The sequence below is a fragment of the Numenius arquata genome, chromosome 10, assembly GCF_964106895.1.
Source record: "Numenius arquata chromosome 10, bNumArq3.hap1.1, whole genome shotgun sequence".
NCBI lineage: Eukaryota > Metazoa > Chordata > Aves > Charadriiformes > Scolopacidae > Numenius > Numenius arquata.
The window spans coordinates 26,036,498-26,058,726 of NC_133585.1; the positions used below are offsets into that span (position 1 = coordinate 26,036,498).

The 22,229-nt window shown below is 42.2% G+C and overlaps 1 protein-coding gene across 3 annotated transcripts in view; it reads right to left on the reverse strand.

Annotated features, from left to right (window-relative positions):
• The window catches only part of DCLK2 (doublecortin like kinase 2), a 92,305-nt gene extending 76,774 nt beyond the window's left edge, over window positions 1-15,531 (reverse strand). For all 3 annotated transcript variants that reach the window (XR_012463468.1, XM_074155222.1, XM_074155221.1), the window contains exons 1-2: window positions 15,114-15,531; window positions 1,092-1,426 (exon numbers count right to left, since the gene is read on the reverse strand). Coding sequence is in view for 2 of the 3 variants with exons in the window: in XM_074155222.1 (XP_074011323.1) it covers window positions 1,092-1,426; window positions 15,114-15,531 (753 nt within the window). In the remaining variant the exon portion in view is untranslated. The remainder of the gene's footprint in view (window positions 1-1,091; window positions 1,427-15,113) is intronic.
• Window positions 15,532-22,229: the final 6,698 nt, after the last annotated feature.

Genomic DNA, 22,229 nt, shown 5'->3' on the forward strand with positions numbered 1-22,229 from the left:
TCCACCACCTCCCTGGGCAGCCTGTACCAGGGCTCTGCCGCCCTCCAAGTAAAGAAGTTCCTCCTCAGGTTTAGGTGGAACTTCTTACATTCAAGTTTGTGCCCATCTGAATTCCCACGCCTGTTGGAACACAACTGAACATTTTACAAGTGATTCATGCAAATATGCAGGTGTGCAAAATACCTGCTGAATGAACAAGGATCCTAATAGTTAGGCAACAATACAATAGTCTAGGTACCTGATACTGAATATAATCTACTTTGCAGCCTGCGTTGCTCTGTATCTCTAAAGACACAATGCTGCTCAAGACCCACATCAGTATCAAATAAAAGTATCAAGTATCAAAGTCCTGTTCCATGAAGGGCTTAGTCATTAAATTAACTGATCAACAGCAAATGCATCCCCAACACTTATCTAGTGCAGCAGAACATTCTATGGACCGCTCATTTGTACTTCCGAGCGAGAATAAAAGACCTACTGCATCATTGATCCTAGCAGCATGTTTTTGCAGTGCTAAAACTAAAAGCAAGTTACAAAGATATGACCACCCCCCAGAATTATTCATTTCAGATAAAATTCTTGACCTTAGATCATGTCAGTTACTACCTCCAGAAGGCCATTTCAGTCCTTTAGCTACTTAAATAGCAATTTGTGGAAGTGAAATGGAAGGAGGCAGCAATATTTTTCTTATACCACTCAGCCCTATGTAGTTGTCTGAAAACATAACTCTGCTTCTGAAAACACATATGTATTTTAACAAATTCACTTTCAAATGTTTCTAATAAACTGTATTACTTAATCAATAGGCACTTTTTAAGCAATGCAGCAGAGTTAGTATACAAAAAAGATTTTTTTTAATTTTTTTTTTACTTAGAATGTAAAATGGTCAACTTCTTTTGCATTATATATAATTTTAATTTTTTTCAGATAGCAATATTTTAATACAAAATTTAAAACTTGCCATTTATTAAACTGTTCCTTATTCAGAAGCAGGTTAAAGCATATACAGCTACAAGAATTCAAGTTACAAAAACAAAGAAGCTCTGATTAACTCATAATTATTAGATGGTCACAGCAATTTATTCTCCTACCTGTTTTCCATCCAGTGTACAAAGTCTCTTGACTACACCCGAATCTAACTTAATGGCTTCTGTGATGTCAGTCAAGACCTGTTCGAAGGAGTGAGCAGTCTTCTTATTCAGCAGAATTCTCACAGCTTTCCGTGGTTTTACTCCACTCCTAATAACAGTCACTAACTTGGGTTTAATGAAGTCTTTACTCTCCTTCACTTCACTCTTTGTAGATGCCAAAGATGTCAAGGATCGAGTGGATCCAGTCCTTATGTTCACACACCAGTTTGGATTGACATTCTTGGTGTAATCAACTTTGCGATACGGTTCATTGGATGCACATACATAACTTTCACCTGGAAAAGAGAGAACATTTTCATAATTTAAGGGGGTTTGAAGCTACTTTTTTGCCAATTTGGAAAAAAAAAAAAAAAAAAAAAAAGACAAATATTTCAGGAGTGATTTTCCAGTACTTCAACTGCAGGCGATTTTAAATGGAGGACTGTAAATTATCAGAGCTTTCCACCCAAACAATACTCTGAGAGTGGTTTCAACAGACCTCTGGTTGAAGTAGAAAAACAAAGTAAAGGATAATGAAGGGGTTGAAGATATTTCCCATTTATTTTGGATCATAAGTTCTGACTGCAGAGGCATTTTGCAAATGTTTAAATTACTTGAGCTCACAATTCTCCCACAGCAAATATCCAGGTCCTTCCCTATATGTTCCTCAAGTATATACTTTAAGATGTGTATACACATACATACCTATGTTTCATAATGAATTATTTTAAAATGAGCAAGTTTTAACAGAATAAAATTCAAGCACCTTGAGATCCTTGCCCGGAAGGAGACATTCTTTTACCATGAGTTATTGCCTTCCTACCAAGGATACACTGTTGGAATGTATTCACTTCAACATTTTTTAGACCAAACACCTGTTGAGGCCACAAATGAGACTTTGAGACTACAGGAATATGAAAGGCATCTACATTTCCCATTTTTATTTCTTTCCTAATTCAAAGCCTGCACTGCCAGTATCTCCTGAAGTCATGAAACTCCCTTTCAGAGGACCAAAAAATGTTATCACAGGCGAGTAACGCACCCCTTTACATCAAATTATTTGAAGTGGCACCAGCCATGATGCAGACCTAAGGAATCTGCTACTTTTTTCCATTCCTTGACACAATGCAAAGCTCAAGACTAACTGGCTTTTTTTTTTTTTCTTTAGAAGAGGACAGTTTTCTCTTCAAACTGCTATCTGTTGTTTGCTACAACGGTCTGACAGCAATATTAAAGATGCAGACCATGACGCAGGACGTCTTTAACTCTGGGTTACTTCTGTAATATGAGAGAGAGACACATCCTTGGGGTTTCACAAAATGACATCTAAAGACTTTCTCGAAGAGGTAGAATATTGCCAGAAGGATGAAAGGGAAGCATTCCAAACTGATGGAAAATGCCTTTCCTCCAGGCAGAAGAACTACCTATACCTTAAAAAGCTTAGCCTGTTCTAAGATTAAAGCTACATGCCCAAGGTCACTGGTGGAACAAATCAAACTCACCTCCTATACTCGCAGCAAGAGGAGTAAAGAGTACATGCATATCTATTGGACAGTATTGTAAAACTTACAAAATATATACCCATGTTTAGATACACACTAGAAAACTTAATACTTTTACATTCTGAACTCATTTGGAGAGTTGATTTAGCTTAGAAGTTGTACAGCTTATTCTAAAAGCAAGACAGCAAACTACTTTCAAACCCCTGAAGAATTACTGTGATCTGAAAGACTTTTTCTTGTTTCTTTTCCCATACCAATTCTAATTTATCTTGTATTCAGACGTTCTTGAAAGTTTACTTGCTGTATTTGAAAGAAAAGAGATTATAATTAAGTCAAGTTAACAATGATTTTGTTTGGGAAAGTTTGGCAGTCAGTTCTGCCTCCACAAACATCACTGGGACTGTATTCCACAGAGGTACAAAGAAAGAATTGGGTGTGAAGTTTTATGGATGTCCTGCCTTGCCTCTATTCTTCCTCTTCACCCATCTCCATTGTTCCTCCTCATATTCGTAGACCAAGTGGTGCACAAAACAGAAACCAATACGGACAGAAACAGTCTTCTCTTTCCCCAAAAATGAACAAAGAAAAATGAGCTGGTTTCAGCCTATAAACCCCTTGAATGGGATTTCCACACAGCACTAATCTACAGGTAGAGGAAAAAACAAACATGAAACCACACAACTTAGAAAGAACTGTGGTGGCCTTGAAGCTTACACTGCCCCAGAACTACATGCTAAGTTGCAACAAGTCTCGAAGCGGTCTGATTTAGTCAGTCACACTTTAAGGAAGACATTGGACAAGATGACCTCAGAAGGTCCCTTCCAAACTACATTATACCATGATTCCAAATAGGTGGACAGTTCTCTTTCAACAGCTATTTTCAGAGACCTTTCACTCATCTATCCTGTTATTGTGAAATAGCATGAGATATTCAAGTTTTATTACAGCAGCTCAGTTAGAATCATAGAATCGTCTGGGTTGGAAGGGACCTTTAAGATCATCTAGTCCAACCATCAACCTAACTCTGATAAAAAAAAAAAAAAACCCAAACAAAAAACCCCACCAAAACCCAAAAGAAAACCATACAAAAAAACCGCCCACATCACTAAACTATATCTCTAAGCACTATGTCAACCCGTCTTTTGAAAACTTCCAGAGATGGTGCCGCAACCACTTCCCTGGGCAGCCCATTCCAATGCTTAATAACTTTTTCAGTGTAAAAATTCTTCCTAACATCCAATCTGAACCTCCCCTGGTGCAACTTGAGGCCATTTCCTCTTGTCCTATCACCTGTGACTTGGGAGAAGAGACCAATCCCCACCTCTCTACAGTTGCAACAGAAAGCAACGGCTTCCACCTGTACATCATCTAATATTAGATTCAAAGAACTGTGCTTATTTTCTGAACAATTTCCAAAAAGCCATGAAGCTGTCTACCTCTATCCTGCCAAATAAGAGGCATCTCAATGAAGCTGGTAGTTCTAATTCATACCAATAAACTGAACATTATAACTGCTGAGCATTTTGTTATTCTTCCGTCTGTAACTAGTTTACCGTGTGAAGCAGAACCCTGGTGTGGTTTAACCCCAGCTGGCAACTCAGCACCGCACAGCTGCTTGCTCAGCGCCCCCACAGTGGGATGGAGGAGAAAAAATCAGAAGTGTAACAGTGAGAAAAACTTGTGGATGGAAACAAAAAAGGTTTAATAGGTAAAGCAAAAGCTGCACATACAAGTAAAGCAAAACAAGGAAGTCATAGATTCATAGATTGGTTCAGGCTGGAAGGGACCTCCAAAGGTCATCTAGTCCCACCTCCCCGCAGTCAGCAGGGACACCCCCAACTAGACCAGGTTGCCCAGGGCCTCGTCGAGCTTCACCTTGAATATCTCAAGGGAAGGGGCCTCAACCACCTCCCTGGGCAACCTGTTCCAGTGTTCCACCACCCTCATAGTAACGAACTTTTTCCTAATATCCAATCTAAATCTCCCCTTCTCCCAACTTAAAGACAATTGCCCCTCGTCCTGTCACTGCAGGCCTTTGGAAACAGACCCTCCCCAGCCTTCCTGTAGGCCCCCCTCAGGTACTGGAAGGCCGCTATGAGGTCTCCCCGGAGCCTCCTCTTCTCCAAGCTGAACAACCCCAGCTCCCTCAGTCTGTCCTCATAGCAGAGGTGCTCCAACCCCCTGATCATTTTGGTGGCCCTCCTCTGGACCCTCTCTATCAGGTCCATGTCCTTTCTATATTGAGGGCTCCAGACCTGCACACAGTACTCCAGGTGAGGTCTCACCAGAGCAAAGTGGCAGGATCACCTCTCTGGATCTGCTGGCAACACTTCTTTTGATGCAGCCCAGGATGTGATTGGCCTTCTGGGCTGCAAGTGCACATTGCCTGCTCATGTCCAGCTTCTCGTCCATCAGCACCCCCAAGTCCCTTTCCTCAGGGCTGCTTTCTAATACCTCATCCCCCATTCACTGCTTCCCATCGTCAGGCAGGTGTTCAGCCACCTCCAGGAAAGCAGGGCTCCATCACGCATCACGGTTACTTGGGAAGACAAATGCCATCACTCTGAACGTCCTCCCCCTTCCTCCTTCTTCCCCCAGCTTTGTATGCTGAGCATGTTGTTCTACGGTATGGAATATCCCTTTGGTCAGTTGGCATCAGCTGTCCCAGCTGTGTCCCTTCCCAACTTCTTGTACACCCCCAGCCTACTCACTGGTGAGGCAGCATGAGGAGCAGAAAAGGCCTTGACTCTGTGTAAGCGCTGCTCAGCAGTAACTAAAACAACCCTGTATTATAAACACTGTTTTCAGCACAAATCCAAAACAGAGCCCCATACTAGCTACTACGAAGAAAATTAACTCTACCCCAGCACAAACCCTTAGGACAGTTTTTTCCACAATCGCGTGCTAAACTTCTTATGGACGCACCTAGCAAGTGACTTTGTTTTTTCTGTGTGCATGTTGGTTAAGAATGCTAATTGTTATTTCCTGCTACAAAAAATGAACAGAAGGTAATTTAGTCATTATTATGGGTGTGTAATAGTAGGCATTCAACTTTGGAAAGTCCTTTCCTTTGAAGTTTATTGATCTGCATAAGACTTTGGTAATATTTAATCATCCTCTGATAATAATTTTTATATAAATAAACCTGACAGCATCCTATGCACGAGAATACCTTTCTAAACACACTGAGTACCCCTAGCATCTCAAACATTTATTAGCTTCAGTGCATGAAGTCACCTATCACCTCACAGTAACCTCTTCAGCGCAGCCTGTCCAGCTGTGAGCAATAGAGTTAAATAAGTTCTAGCAATCAGCACTTCAAGGTACCTCAAAACTCACCATCATTGAGGTTGTTCAGAACTATCCTTTCAAAAATCAGAAAGAATGCACTTCTCAGACCATTAAAAAACCCTATAAATGGACACAAGACAATTCAAAGTTAAACCTCAGGGCTAAAGCTTAAATTAACACAGTTAAAAAACCCACAACAAAACCTCACAAAACCCCCTCAAAATTAAGACTACTCAGAAACAGGCTCTCCAACTTGAAATAAATTAATTGCTTTACATAAAAAAGTAAAGGGAGAGAACAAACGATCCCTTGCTGAACTATTTCCCATAGAAGAATCTCAATATGGTATGCTAACTTTGTCCTTTACAGACATGTATCATAACAGATTATTTTCTTGATACCAGCATGGAATGTAATCTATTCTCTGTCAAATCTCCTACAGCACCCTTTAGGACAGCAGAAACTGTCTCATTATAAAATTTTCAGTCAGTATTAATCCAAAAGGATCTTTATTTCTTTAAAATAGCAGTGTAAAACTCTCTGCCTTCTACTAGTTCCCTTTCTTGATGCACAAATAAAATAATTTCTTGATTATCTGAACAGGTTGCAATGCCCTACAGATTTCTTATTATTATTTCTTTTCCTTTAAGCAGAAGTCTTAGTTTTGGTTTGGTTTTTTTTTTTTTTTTATGATGAAAAAAATAGGAAGTGCTTTCAACTTAAAACAATGTAATACCTTAAAAGAACAAACTTCAAATAACTTGTTTCAACTGCATTTAGCCAAGCCTTAAATTGAAGCACAAACTATTTTAGCTTTAAAAAACAAAAAAAAAAAGTATCTGGCAAAAAATGATTGCAAAGTTTCCTATAATTGGCAGATACAGGAACGACTAATTACTTGAGAACTGTAGTATATTACAGATTGTTTAGTAAGTGTTTTAAATTCCATGCCTGCTTTCTTATACTTGCCATATAAACTAAACTTAGTAACACAGGTTTTATATGGAAAACAGATTTTACTGCTACACCTGCAAGGCAGGCACATATGGCAGGATTAAAGCAAGGACTGTAAGTGAGAAAACACATAAACTGAGTGACTTGCTTGGTTCACCACTTAAAAGAAAAAGTTTTTACTCTATTGGTAATACTATTTAAACTTCTAATTATTTCACCACAGCCAGGACTTCCCACACAATTTCTAAGTTCTATTGAGAGCTTTGCAAAATACCCCCAAAATGCTAGATATGGAATATAATTAGGAATTCAATTGCTGCTTTCTGCATAAAGAATGATTTTCTAGGAATGAGTTTAACACTTATTTTGTTGGTTTAACAAGGGCATATGATTGATCATTCAACACAATATTTAAGGAACAAAAAAAAATGACAGGGGTAAGTTAAATCACACCTATAAAGTCCACTACAAGAAACTTTCCTACAGAATGGTGTATTCAAAATCATGCCTAAGAAAACACCACCCTTTGATGAGCAGGTATTTTTTAACACTATGCTATTGTTTAAATTGTTATTTTAGCCATCCTCCAAAGTAGAAAACGCTTTTATATATGCCTGTTTGGAAGAAACATCAAGTCATTATGTAAGAGTATTATCTTTTTCATTATATTTTGTAGGTAAACACTTGAAAGTGTAATGTTATATACAATATTTGCTCAGAGCTTTAGTGTATGACTTGATTTTAAATCTGTTTGGGATTAATTTATGTATAAATACACACTTCTGATAATCTCTACACTCTCCTAGAAAACCAATATTTGTAAAGTGTAACATACAGCACTTCATTTTTTGTTTAAACAAGTCAAATAGATTTCAAACACTGTTAACGAAGTAACAGATAACTTTACAGTTAAAATCACATACGTAAGTTTGTGTGTTCCACTAACTGCCTTGATTGAGATTTTTCACGTGTCTAACCTAAATACGTATCATCACAACTACTAAGTAAATCTTTTCTGAGACTTCAGTGGTGTTTTGATCAGACTGTAACTTTTTTCTTTTGTCATTTGTACATCTACCAGCCCTAGAAAGTCAACACAAGTCCACAAATAGGCATAAACAGTACTTCAAATACTTACATTGCTTTCTTCGATATGGTCAATTTTACGGTTTGAAGGCCCACTTTCCATTTATAGTCTTGAAAGATTCTAAAGCTAATGAATACTAGCCTTAACTGGCACATAGTCACAGCGGTTACGTTACTGGAAATAAATACCAAGTCTTTAGCTTACAACACTAGCATTAACGTGAATCAGCTCACTAGTTTTTAGACCAGACTGTGAAGTTAGTCTCTAATATTACATTGAGATTTGAAGGTAAAAAAGTAAACTATAGATTAATGAAGCAGAAAGATCTATTAAACAATACTTTCTTCTTTTTTTTTTTTTTTAATGCAGAAAAAAAAAGCAAGAATCACAGATACAGGTTACAGCTGGGACTCTGAACCCAGCCAAACAGCAGAAAGCTTAACCGGGCTGCAGAGCAGTTTTGGCAGAAGTATGAAACCTCCTTGTAAATTGGCATTATAATTTCATCAGAGCATATGTGCCATCCATCCGAGGCTTCATGACAGTACCCAGAGCAATCTAAAAGTGTCAACTCTTCCACAAAGAAATTCTGCTACCACCGAAAATTCTTCAAATGGGGCATATGTTCACTTAAATGGAGTAACATCTGCTGATATTTTGGGTCACAATATAATCAACAAATGGAGTAAGTTTACTTCTGATTCTCTACATCTTATTAACAGTAGAAAAACAACTAGAAGACACAAAACACTGCCTATTAATAAGGAAACATTACCTGCCTCTAAATAATTTACTTGTACTGCATTAATAACCAGACGCACTGTCCACGAAGCAAGACCTGTGTGTATGCAGTTTAAGTCCACTGTAGAAGGATTCCAGTTTCAAACACCTGGTAGTCTAAACATAATACTTGCTATTCCCTCACAACAGTAAAATACAGATGGTCAACACAGAGAATGGATAAAAGAGAAAACAAGACTACATTGGTTATTTATCAGTCAGAATGACCACAGACCATCATTTGCCTAAATACTGCTTTGCTTACTTAAAAATTCATCTACAAAGGTTTTCTTTTGCCATCATTTTCTTCCACTGTGTTATTCACAGGCAATGTGCCTAGCTCACCTTTCAAGATATAAATGCAGGGATAAAGAGAGTAGGGTGTATGTGAACTCTCCAAAATTCAGCCACGCAATTTTAGGTACTGATAGGAAAAGAAGGATATATCTTGTCCTTTTGCATCACAAGCGTACATCACTTGCAACTATGTGCAGTTCTGAGGAAACCCTGCTGCCTGAAAACTTGGGGTTCTTCACAGCGCAAGTTTTGTGAGTTGAAGCCCCACTGCTAGGCATTTAGCAAATAGCCTAGAAATATTCAGACTTTTTGTCCTTAACAGCAGACTACTACTAAAGACTTGTAGGTATTTCATATTCCTTAGCAATAGGTTAAAAAACAAACTGTGGATACACCATGTGGTGGGTAATGTAAGGAAGAAATTAAATGTACAACACTCAAAAATCCTGAGTTAGGATATTTGAAACCAAAGTCTCTGAACAAGGTTTTCTGGTTTGCTTTTTGCAAGGTGTTAACAAGCACTAACAACTACCTCCTAAGAGTCACGTAAAGCACCATGGGTTTAAATGACACACTGCATAACAGAGAACGATACAGCTGACACAGGTAAAATCAACCCTACAGGAAAAAAAAAAAAAAGTTAGTCTCTGTATTTTTAAATGTGCGTTCCCCTGTGAAGCACATCAGACAGGGCAGGTTTCTAGGTACAGTACATCTATCCATCGCACGTTCCTCAGCTTCTTCTGGTGGAACTCATTAGTTTCAAGGCTGCCAAAAGCTGCTTATTCAGTATAGCACAGTAGTTATTAGGGCTACTGACCTTCTAACTCCAGGAATCACAGGACAGTACCCTTTCTGTGTCCTGTAACACAAAGTCGAGCGGATTTCCAGAACAGTATATTTATAGCATGTTATAGAAGGACTGATCTAAAAATAAAGCAACCCCTTTTATGAAGGATTAACTTATTTAGATTTCTCTTTCCTTCCTTTCTTTCACAGAACTTCCTTCCTCATCAGTCTCAGTCTCTTGCGATTCCTTCACTTTCATGTCACCTCCAATAACGCTGCACAAGTCACCATCTTTCCTCATCTACAGCGTTTTAGTTCCCCATACACTTCTTAAAATCTGGAATGACAACCGGGATTTTAGCCGATGACTAATTGCTCCTAGTTGGTTGGTGGTTTTTTTTTTTTTTTTTTGACTTGATTTAGTCAGGAGTTTCAGATGACAGGTTCCTACAAGCTTTCACAGAATCACTGAACAGCTGAGGTTGGAAAGGACCTGTGGAGGTCATCTGGTCCAACCCCCAGCTTGGGCAGGGCAAGAGCTTTCAGAAGATAACTAAGGCCACCTGTTAAGGTATCAAAATCGGCTAATACCACATGCCTCCTCTACAGTAAGTAAATAACTCTTCTCAGGTAAACTACATTTCTCCTGTCCCTGGAATGAGGAGATAAACAGTGGTAGAACTATTTTATTTTGCTTGCATGGGAAGTTAACTAACAATTACATCAGTATTTCACATCCACACCCCATTGCTCCAGGACTGTGTAACTACAGTGATCTGAACGTATATTTGGAAGCATATGTTTTTTAATCCTTCTTTTATCCTTCCTTTTTAACCTTCTTTGTTAAACCTGCTACATATGCCTCTTTTTAAAGCATTACAGCTCTTGGCTCTAGCACAGGAAGGTATTCATACCTTTTGGAAGAAGCAAAAATACAAACTGCCTACTTGGGTGTCACCATCTGCTTGCCCTGACAAGAGAAAAGATATTCTTGACCTAATATAACAGTGTGCATTGACTAGAATCACAGGTACTTAAGCAGGATTAAAACGTAATATGCAGCTACAATGATCTAAGGCAGAAAATACTTGGATTGTTCAATACCTCATTTCAAAAACGTTCTTTAACTCTGTATTAGTGTGGCAGAGCCCATTTCTTTAAAGCAGATATTGTCCTGTGCTACATGTCCTGACCATGCATAAGGACTGCCCTGCTCAGAACTTTCCCAACTCCTGCCCAAAGACTTCCCTACTGGTGCTTGTTGACTACCACTGACATTTTATAAAGGATTGTATTAATTAAGCTTCGCAGTTGAAAGAACAAAAGATTCTTAGCAATGCTTCCTACCTAGGGACCTAGAAAAATTCCCTATCACGTGCCAAATCAACCTAACTTCTCTTGCCACGAATAGAGTCTACACTTGGTTTCCTCTCCCAAAATCCAACAATGTCTCCCAACTTTGCAGCAGACCTTAACAGACAGGATTCTCCATGTCTTTCGCTACCAAGACCACGAAAGCACAGGATAGCGAGACAGAGCTTGACTGACATCAGTGTAAAACACAAACCTCAGCACTAAAGAACTGCACAGTTCTTACTATTACCATTGTGTCATGCTTTAAGAAGCTTACATTTTTTAAAGAAAACTGAAGGATTTAGACAAACACTTAATTGGTTAACTTTGCTAGAGAATAATAATGAAACTATTATTGCTGTTGAAGGGAAAATACAAAATTACACATGGAATCTCCTATTCAAAAGTAAAAATTGCTGTATTGTCTGACAGTAAAGTTGAAAGGAAGAAAACTATAAGAAAGTCAGAACATTCCCAGCCCCAATTCCCTCTCTGGATCTGTCTGCTCAAACAAAATCAGGAGCAGACAACGAAATTCTTCACTCCTCTCATTCTAAGAAAGCAATGAAAACTCTCAAACTCATAAGCCATAATGTTCCCCAATCTAGAGGGGCTGGGAATATAAATGATATTTGCCTAAGGCCGGTCAAGCAGAGCATGCTTTTTTTGACTGTCATACCCAGTTAAGAAAAGTAATGTGCTTAAAATGGAGCTTGTCAATTTTTGACTAATAAGTATGATCTGGTCATATTTTTAACTGACTCAACCTGTAACAGTAATATTTGAAATCCACAGTATGACTGTATATTAGCTATTTTCCTCTTAAAATGATAAACCATAAAACAGATTGCCAAGTACACCCAAACTCCAAAAAGCATTCATCCATGACTCAATTCAGCTAGTTTGGACCAGCTTTTATACCCCAGATTATTAACCTGATATACAGTAAATAGGCCTTAAGGAACTTGCCTGCACTGGGGTGCATCAACGTCCAAGAGTTACTCACACAGGCTCGAGTTGAGGGAGGTTTAATGCAGATCTTGCTGCTTGGCAAGGGTGGCTGAGCACTCACCTGGTCACTTCATAGAGCTGCCACTACTGAACCTGAACTGCTGCAATTCCATGTACCAGTTCAACACCACTGATGGTGTGCAAACAGGCTAGTCAATTAGGTATCGCATCGAGTAGCCATGTTCAGTCTGGTGTTCAGCCTGTAGCTGGCATAGAATCATAGAATGGTTAGAGTTGGAAAGGACCTTAAAGATCATCGAGTTTCAACTCCTCTGCCACGGGCAGGGACACCTCCACCAGACCAGGTTGCTCAAAGCCCCATCCAGCCTGGCCTTGAACACCTCCAGGGATGGGGCAGCCACAACTTCCCTGGGCAACCTGCTCCAGTGTCTCACCACCCTCACAAGAAATTCTTCCTAAAGAATTTCTTCCTAATATCTAATCTAAATCTCCCCTCTTTCAGTTTAAACCACTACCCCTTGTCCTGTCACTACACTTCCTGACAAAGAGTCCCCCTCCTGTAGGCCCCCTTCAGATATTGGAAGGCTGCTATGAGGTCTCCCTGGAGCCTTCTCTTCTCCAGGCTCAACAACCCCAGCTCTCTCAGCCTGTCTTCATAGGGGAGGTGCTCTATCCCTCTGATCATCTTCGTGGCCCTCCGCTGGACCTGTTCCAACAGGTCCATGTCCTTCCTGTGTTGAGGACTCCAAGAGCTGGACACAGTACTCCAGGTGGGGTCTCACCAGTGCAGAGCAGAGGGATAGAATCATCTCCTGCGACCTGCTGGCCACACTTCTCTTGATGCAGCCCAGGATGCGGCTGGCTTTCTGGGCTGCCAGTGCGCATTGCCAGCTCATGTTGAGCTTCTCATCCACCAACACCCCCAAGTCCTTCTCCTCAGGGCTGCTCTCTCCACCCAACCTGTATTTGTGCCTGCACAACATTACCTTAATTTTATTTCCCTTTCTGAAAGTTAAAAAGCAATACAACACCATTCCAAACCGCTTTTGGTACTACTGCAGTTCAAGCTTTAGGATACCACCAACTAGATCAGAAGTTCAGGCTTGCTGTGCTGGAACTACAAGAAATGAAGAAAATAAAACTAAATCAGCTGCTCTTCCAGCATCTCAAGAACAAAACAGCTGGCAAAGAGCTCAGATAATTTCAAGGAATGATGGATTCACTACTTATTGCTTCCTTCCCAACCCTGTATATGCTCTCCTTTCTCTGTATGGTGATTAGACTTACACTGGTAAAGTTTTTGGCATGCTAATTGGAGAACATACTAATCCAATTACAATGCTACAGGATTTTCTTAAGATTCCTGAGACATGTACTGGTCATGGATAGATGACTCCGTAATTGGGACCATCTTTTTCCCATTTTATTTTACTGATAAAGCACGGAAGTGGCATTTCAATTGTGACATTTATTTTGCTTTATTTTTCCAGTGATGAGTAATGACAAAGGTCACTCTTTCAATGGGCGTTTGAAGAGACAGGAAGTTTTTGCTTTCAGTTATTAATGTAGATAGAGTTGTGAGAGTATCCACTGCATTTATACTGTTGTCCAGCAAGTCATTTTGTCTTTGTTTTAAGCCATAAAAGCTTAAGATCATTCCTTCTGAAACATTTCAAAAGTCACCCCAAGTAATCATTAGTTTATCCAATTTTTGCTTCATCTCCTTTCCCTACCATCCCCACTCCAGCATATCTTTTTTTTTTTTTTTAAGCTATCCCTAAACTAATCACCGAATCATGAAAAAGTTTTTGGTTGATTTCACATTTATTTCATTACCACAGAGTCAGCATTTCACTCAGCAATCATTTCACATTTTCTCTGTTTTGACTGCAGAACAGCTTTATGGTAGATCATATGATGGGGAATGTCCTCAGGCACTGCGTTACTACTACAAAGTGCACTTTCATGCATATTTTTTTTTGATTAAGACCCCCTTGATGCAGCAAATGCTGTAGCCTCTCGCTTCCTCTTGCATGTTCTGGAGTTGCTGGTTCCTAATGCCCAGTGCCTTTACTGATGGATTATATAGAGGTCTTCAAGTTTCCCTTCTCATCAAATTCTCCAGTTGCGATTCAGCATTGCTCCGAAAAGGGGAGTTTCCAAATCAAAGCTTAAAGGATATACAACTGAAAGCCTAAAAAGGAGGGGGCACTAGAAGACCTACAAATGGTACTTCTTTATTAATGCAAATCAGCTGTAGTTGGTATATAGAGTCACTGGGTAGAAGGCTGAAGTGGCTGGTACCAGGCAGATACCTGAGGAGAGGCATTAAGTGCAAATTGATTACGAACCTCACAGCATCTACAACAGAACCCATGCATTTGAAAGGCCGATTCACGAAACGCTGAGTTTAAACTGTATTTAAGACATCATGAGAGAACACGGGGTAAATCTGCTCCTTGTTCTGGTGATTATCATTCCCTACAAACAAGAGGCATATGTTTCATTCAGAAAAAAAACCCTACTTCTGGCCCCATTTTGAAAAGTCAAGCGCTGCTCTGCTCAGATTTGCAAGGTCTACATAACCTGAGAAGCTAAGTCCCCTTATCAAAAGCTACTTAGGGACAATTCTGAAAATACTTTTGGAAGTCAAACAAGGTAGATAATTCCTTCTATGAATATGGACTTTTCACAGCACAAGGGCTTTTTTTTCTTGGTGTGCGCATCTCACAGCAGCGGGCAACTCTGGCCCACCTGCCCACAGGGGCTCTGTGGCTGCAGATTTTCAGCAAAGCGACCTCTCTCAGCTTTGACCAGGGTAGCGAGAGGAAAGCCCACCCCTGGGAGAGCCTGCAGCTCACCACCGGGCCCCATGCCACCTCTCGCAGGACCTCAACATGCCACTGCAGAGCCCACCCATGGCCTGCACCCCCGGCTTGCCCCTGGAAGCCCCCTCACCTTCCACCAGCTCGTCCAGGCTGGTGAGCTTCTTGCTGCCATCGATGGTGTAAATGGTGCGGACCCCCTGGGGCAGGTTGACGTTGTCCGACAGCGACCGGGTGAGCTCGACGAGGAGGGCATCGAAGGAGCGGAAGCGGTCGGTGGAGATGGCGTACACCAAGCCCTTGAAGTACCTGTCCCCGTTGCGGTAGAAGCGGGCTTTCCTGGCCTTCTTCTCCGAGCTGAGCGCCTGCAGGGTCCGCGTCCGGTAGAGGCTGCAGTGGGCGCTGTGGGCCGGGCTGGGGATCAGCCCGTTGCCCCGCGGCCCCGCGCCCCCCCCACCGGAGCCGCTGCCGCCGCGGCGGGGCCCGGAGCGCTGCTGCCTCTTGTCCCGCTCCTCGAAGTGCTCCAGCTCGATGCTCCGGCTGCTCGCCATGGGGAGCCGCCCGCCCGCCCTCCCAGCTCCGCTGGGTCCCAGGGCCAGCTACAGACTGCTAAGCCTGCCCCCGAGCTTTGCAAGGGTTCTGCTCGCCTAATTCAGCATCGCCCCCGGCCTGCCTCGCCGGGAGGGCTGCGGCTGACCGCGGCGCCCGACCTGACCCACAGCCGCAGCCCCAGCTGCCGCTAGCTGCGCCGTTACCCGCTGCTCCGCCCGCGGCCGCACACAAAAGCATCCCTCAATGCCTTCACCCGGCGGCTACGGGCAACGCCGGGGCGGGAGCGAGGGGGCGGCGGGAGGCTCGGGGGAGCCCCGCGGCCGCGCCGTGCCCATGCGGGCTCGCACAATGCGGAGGACGCCGTACGCGCAGGTCTTCTCCTCAGCCGCTTCTCCGCCGGAGCGAGGGGGTGGGGACGGAGCGCCTATTCCGCCAGCTCCCAGCCGGCTCCGGCTGCGGCTCCGGTCCCAGCGCGGGGGCAGCAGGAACCCCCGGCGGCGGTAAGGGCCGCCAGTCAGCGCAGGGAGCGGCGCAGCCTCCTGGGTCTTCGGCGGGCCGAGGCGCTGCTAGCGCCCGCCTGGGAAAGAAAATCAACCGCAGTGGATCTGGCGGGAAGGGCGAGCCGCGGCCCGGCCGCCCGCGGTGCCGGTGGCGGAGCGCGGGGCGGGCGGGGCTGGGGTTGGGCTCCCGGGCCGGGCGGGCGGCGCGGCCGCTGAGGGGGCGGGCGGCAGGCGGGGCGGGGGCGGCGCCATCTTGACTAGAGGCAGGCGGGCGGGTGAGGGTGTTGAGCGGGAAGAGAGCGGAGCTGGCGGCGTGGTCGGCTCCTCGGCCGGGCTCAGGTGATGAAGGGAAAGGGGTTCGCTTGGGAAAGGGTTTTGGGGAAGCAGTTTTCTGGCAGCAGCAGCTCTGCCCCCCTCGCGGCGGCTCTGACAGGACCACCTCAGGCGCACCAGAGGAGCTGTCTGCTAGCTCTCTCCTGGCCTTAGGTCGGCTCGGCTACTAAGTTAAAACGCTAAAAATGCCTCCAGGGCTTCTTTCTGTATGGCCTTCTCCCTAAAATACATCTCCCGGGACAGGAAGCTAGGCATCCCTGTCGTTTCCCTCTTTCACTTGTGAACGTCCCTGCCTCTGAGCTTCTCACCTTCTCTGAGGAACCAAATAAGCCCAACTCCTGTTCCGGCAGTCTCAACCTCCTACATGTGCTTTAGCCCAGGGTTCATGGCTTCCCTGGGCAGCTTCTCAATGTTCCCTCAGCTGCTCCAGTCAAATTCCCTTTTGGTAGAAATGGCCGACAGGTGCATTAAAATGGAGGCAATTTCAACTTTTTTTTTTTTTTTTTCAACTACTACAGAATATACTTTATTTTCTTGGCATAGTAACTCCATTAAAAATGTACAAGGTATTGTGAGAACCCGACACAAACCGGGACCTAACCAGGTATTTACAACTAAGTCCAGGTTTTCACTTTTTTTTGTCAGGTCTCTGGCTTTGGGAGAGGTGGGTTGAGTTACATCGTTACAGGTTGTCACAGGAGCTGCTCTTTTGTCCACGAGAACCTTTGCCACCCTTCTCCATGCTGCTTACTCAGCTGGTGGCAGGAGGTCCACTCGGATTGATCCTCTGCATTGCAAGTGTTAACTGCTGCAGGTGGAGCTTCTCTATACGAAAATTAAAAATTAGTAACTGAAAGACACATAGAGAAGAGGATAGCTTTATAAAAAAGTCCCTGCTCACTAAAAATATTCTACAAAGCTTAGGAAATAGGTTTTCTGTCTATTTGTATATACTGGAAAAGGGAAGAGATTTGGCTAAGAATATTTATCAATGTTTGGTTTTGTGTTTCATCAGTTTTTGGAAATATTATTTGCCACACTTTCTATGGATTTATTATTTTTCCCTTTGAATATTTTGAAATACCAATTAATTCAAGCACTATCTCACCATTATTGATGGGTTAATTGCAAAGTAGATTAAACAGCTAGCTACTTCTTACAAAGAAGAATTAAATTTTAATGCTTTTCAGAAAGGAAGCAAACTGTTGTTGCTGGTATGTGTTGCTATGTGTAGGGTGAGCACGGCCATGACTGTGGGTGCGTATCTTGCTTTCGAAGCCTGTGTACGGGCCTTACCCTTGTTGCTACTTGGTTGTGGAAGTCCTGGATCATAGTGCTATTCCCAGGAATAGACTTTATAAAGTGTCAGAGCCTTTTCTTGTTTTATACTGTTCCAATACAGTCATGGATGTCTTTAAGAAGGGTTGCAGAAATTACAGATAATAATTTTATAGCATTATTTAAAGCTCACCTAGCCAGCTACTGAGGGAGACTGAGCTGTATCTACTCAGAGTGATTTCACTCTTTTTGTGCTAATATATGTTCTGTGAACATCCGTGGAGACTGGGTTCAGCTTAGAGCTCTAGTAATTTTTGTTAGAGAATTCTTGCATCTAAAGATAAGTGGTGTTTTGAAGCTGAGGGACCAAACCCAGTCCTGGCCTTCTAGGTTTGTGTGACTGCTCTAGTAATTATGTTGTGAATATTTCTGTGTCTGTTGTCAGATTTAATGGACAATGACATGCTGCTATTTAGTTCCTAACTACAAGCAATGGGTTTAGTTACCCTTAACAAAATTATTTTACCTGTTCATAAGCACAATACAAAATGAACTTCAGTCAATGGGGTCAGCTGAAGAAAAGAGAAAGCAGTCATTTGGCTTTCATTTGATAAGAATCTTGCTTTAATTTTTAAAAGAAAATCAGATACAATTTTGTGAAACGTTCCTTTAATTTTCACGTGCTGTTTCTGTAACTTGATGTTTCGGTACTGTTTGTATCTTTGACAAGAAATTTATACGTTTGACTGCTTCATGCAAGCAAAACCATTTACATTAGCAGCAGAATGATGTTTCTCGACTACTACAGTCAGCATGGTCGAAGACTGTGCTGGAACTTTGCCAAATTGAACTCTTGGCCTTAATAAAATAACAAAATACTGCTTTGGGGCTTAATTATTGGCAGTAATCATAGAACGATTTGGGTTGGAACAAACCTTAAAGATCACCGAGTTCCAACCCCGCTGCCACGGGCAGGGACACCTCCACCAGACCAGGTTGCTCAAAGCCCCATCCAGCCTGGCCTTAAACACCTCCAGGGATGGGGCTTCCACAACCTCTGTGGGCAACCTGTTCCAGTGTCTCACCACCCTCACAGGAAAGAATTTCCTCCTAATATCTAATCTAAATCTCCCCTCTTTCAGTTTAAACCACTACCCCTTGTCCTATTGCTTCATTCCTTGATAAAGAGTCCCTCCCCATCTCTCCTGTAGGCCCCCTTCAGATACTGGAAGGCTGCTAGAAGGCCTCCCTGGAGCCTTCTCTTCTCCAGGCTCAACAACCCCAACTCTCTCAGCCTTTCTTCATAGGAGAGGCGCTCCATCTCTCTGATCATCTTTGTGGCCCTTCGCTGGACCTGTTCCAACAGGTCCATGTCCTTCCTGTGTTGAGGACTCCAAAACTGGACACAGTACTCCAGGTGGGGTCTCACCAGTGCAGAGCAAAGGGATAGAATCATCCCCCTCAACCTGCTGGCCACACTTCTCTTGATGCAGCCCAGAATGCGGCTGGTTTTCTGGGCTGCGAGTGCACGTTGTTGGCTCACATTGAGCTTCTCATCCACCAACACCCCCAAGTCCTTCTTCTCAGGGCTGCTCTCCAGCCATTCTCTGCCTGACCTGTATTTGTGTCTGGGATTGCCATGACCCAGGTGCAGGACCTTGCACTTGGCCTGGTTGAACTTCATGAGGTTCGCATGGGCTCACCTCTCAAGCCTGTCCAGGTCCCTCTGGATGACATCCTTTCCCTCCAGCATGTTGACGGTGCCACACAGCTTGGTGTCGTCAGCAAACTTGCTGAGGGTGCACTCTATCCCACTGTCCATGTCTCCGACAAAGATTTTAAAAGCACTGGTCGCAGTACTGACCCCTGAGGAACACCACTCATCACTGGCTTCCACTTGGACATTGGGCCGTTGGCCACAACCCTTTGAGTGTGGCCATCCAGCCAGTTCCTTATCCACCAAGTGGTCCATCCATCAAATCTGTGTCTCTCCAATTTAGAGACCAGGATGACATGCAGGACAGTGTCAAACACCTCGCACAAGTCCAGGTAGATGACGTCTGTTGCTCTTCCCTTACCTACCAATGCTGTAGCAACATCGGAGAAGGCCAACAAATTTGTCAAGCATGTTGTCAGGAATGTTGTGAATATCATGAGTCTTCTCTACAGATGACTTTAACTGAGACTATTGCTACCTCATGACTTCTTATTTTATGGTTTCCTTTAGGATCACTCATCCTGACAGGTCTGGGAGGAGGAAAAGAATCTGATTTATCAATAAATAAAGAAATCATGAGAGGTAAGTGGAGGAAATCTTGTGAGTTTCTCAGGTCCTGGTAGGGTGTGTGGGCTAGAAAATGAACAATTTTCTGCAAAACCAGTCATGTTTCTTCCAAAAAGGGCAGTCGTTTGTGCTGCTTTGAAAAGAGCTGGAAATAGTATAGAATTAAAGTATTTACCTTGAGATCGTCAAGTGCAGACAACTATTATTCTTGAGAAGGCAAACTCTTAAGCTAAATAATTTCAAGGTCAGTTTTGAATCAATTAGGATTCAAAATTGGGATTCTCTCAGTCATACTTCTAGCTGAAGGGCACAGAAGATGGTGAGAAGGTAGCTGCTGACAAAAGAACAAGTATGGCTGTAGGCACAAAGTAACTATTGGGCTGTTCCAGAGTTCTCAGTGTATTTGCTGAGACTTGAGTTTGGAAAGGAAGTAATAATTTTAATTCTTTTTTTTTTTTCTTGTAGAAAAGTCAGATGTTAGGGGTTAATTCTAAATCAAGCCTTCTCAGAGAACTCAAGGAGTCTGAATCCTGTTTTCACAAGGAACTTCCTCAAATCTTAGAGATGGGAGATTTTAAATGCAACATAGCCCTTTGGTTGTGTAGAACTCAGGAAAAGGAAACTGTGCCTGAAGCACTCAGTTTTATCGCTTATTTATTTGTTCCTTGTGTAATGACTATGGGTTAAGTGTCACATGTGCGCTTATCCTAAATTCATAGAGGTTACAGTCCAAAGATACTATCTTTAAAGAGGGTGCGTGCAAATGGTAATTCATTGACTTTAAAAACTCCCCTGTGTTTGCAGAACAGGAACCAAAATACAATGTTACAGGGAAAATACAGGGGAAACAAGAAACGTTGATTACTACTCATTTTTTTCTGTTACACACACACAGGTGTTCTGTCTCTTTTTTTTCTCCTCAGTGGTCTAAAAGTCACATATCTAGCTATTTTGTACAAATTAGTGGTGAATTTTAAAGGTGAGGAAAATCTATGGAAAAAACCTTTCTAGGAACTTCTATTCTCTTCTAGTAGAGAACTCTTAAGAAATACCGTATATCTTAGAGGTTTTCATAAAAAACTGAAAGTTTTTATATATATATATATATATATATATATTTAGTTTCAGCATATGTACTACTTTATAGATAGTTACCCAGAGCAGATAACAGGGAATTAGGCTATTAATCTGCTTAACAAGGACATATGCCAAAGTAGTTTAAATTGTGCTAGTTTGTAATTCTATTCTTATATAAGAGGAATTCAAATCTAGCAAGACACGCAGGAGTGAAACAGAATATAAGCATACTAGTTCATTCAAAGTCCAAATCCAAGTGCAGTAACTGTTCTATTGCAGTGTTTCAGCCAATAATATAGAGGCTTATGGTCCAGTGTGAGCTGGATTTACACCAGCTGGGATGATATATACTTGGTTGGTGTGCAAACCTACATATTTCAACAGATATTCCATCTGGTTTCCTGTTCTGTTGTCTGATCCTTTACTGGCAAATTAGTCATGAGAGTCAGCTGTTATCATACTATGGAAATACTTCTAGTTTGAATTTATTAATTTTATATTTTTTAAATTTGGACACTTGTGTTGCCCACTGACATTTTTATTTTGTTTTGAATAGCAGGAGGACGTGGACATGCTAGAACTTTTGTTCTGCACTGCTCATTTACAGCGAGCAGGAAATTTGCAGAGACTTAGTAACCTCTGAACTTGTAGGTCAATATTATTTGTTCTCAGAACATCTATTGCAAGAATATGCTGTGGATTAAACCAGGGATTTAATATTTAGTTTGTAAAGTGTTTCTTATCTGAAAAATTTTGCAGATAAAATTTAATAATCTTGTTCTTACTTGATTGATCCTTCCCCCACTGCCCCATACTCGAGTAAAGATTTTTAAATTGGGGGGAAAAAAAATGGTATTCCCAGCCTTGCGTTTGACTGAAGATATGTAAATAGGTAAAGAAATAGAAAAGAGTGGAGTAGAAAGAGAAGCAGAGTGGTGACAGAATCATAGAATTGCCTAGGTTGGAAGGAACCTTTTAGATCATTTAGTCCAACCATCAACCTAACACTGACAAAACCTATCACTAAACCATGTTACTAAGCACTATGTCTACCTGTCTTTTAAATACCACCAGGGATGGTGACTCAGCCACTTCCCTGGGCAGTCTGCTCCAGTGCTTGACAACCCTTTCAGTGTAAAAATTTTTCCTAATACCCAATCTAAACCTCCCCTGGCACAACTGAAGGCCGTTTTCTCTTGCCCTATTGCCTGTGACTTGGGAGTAG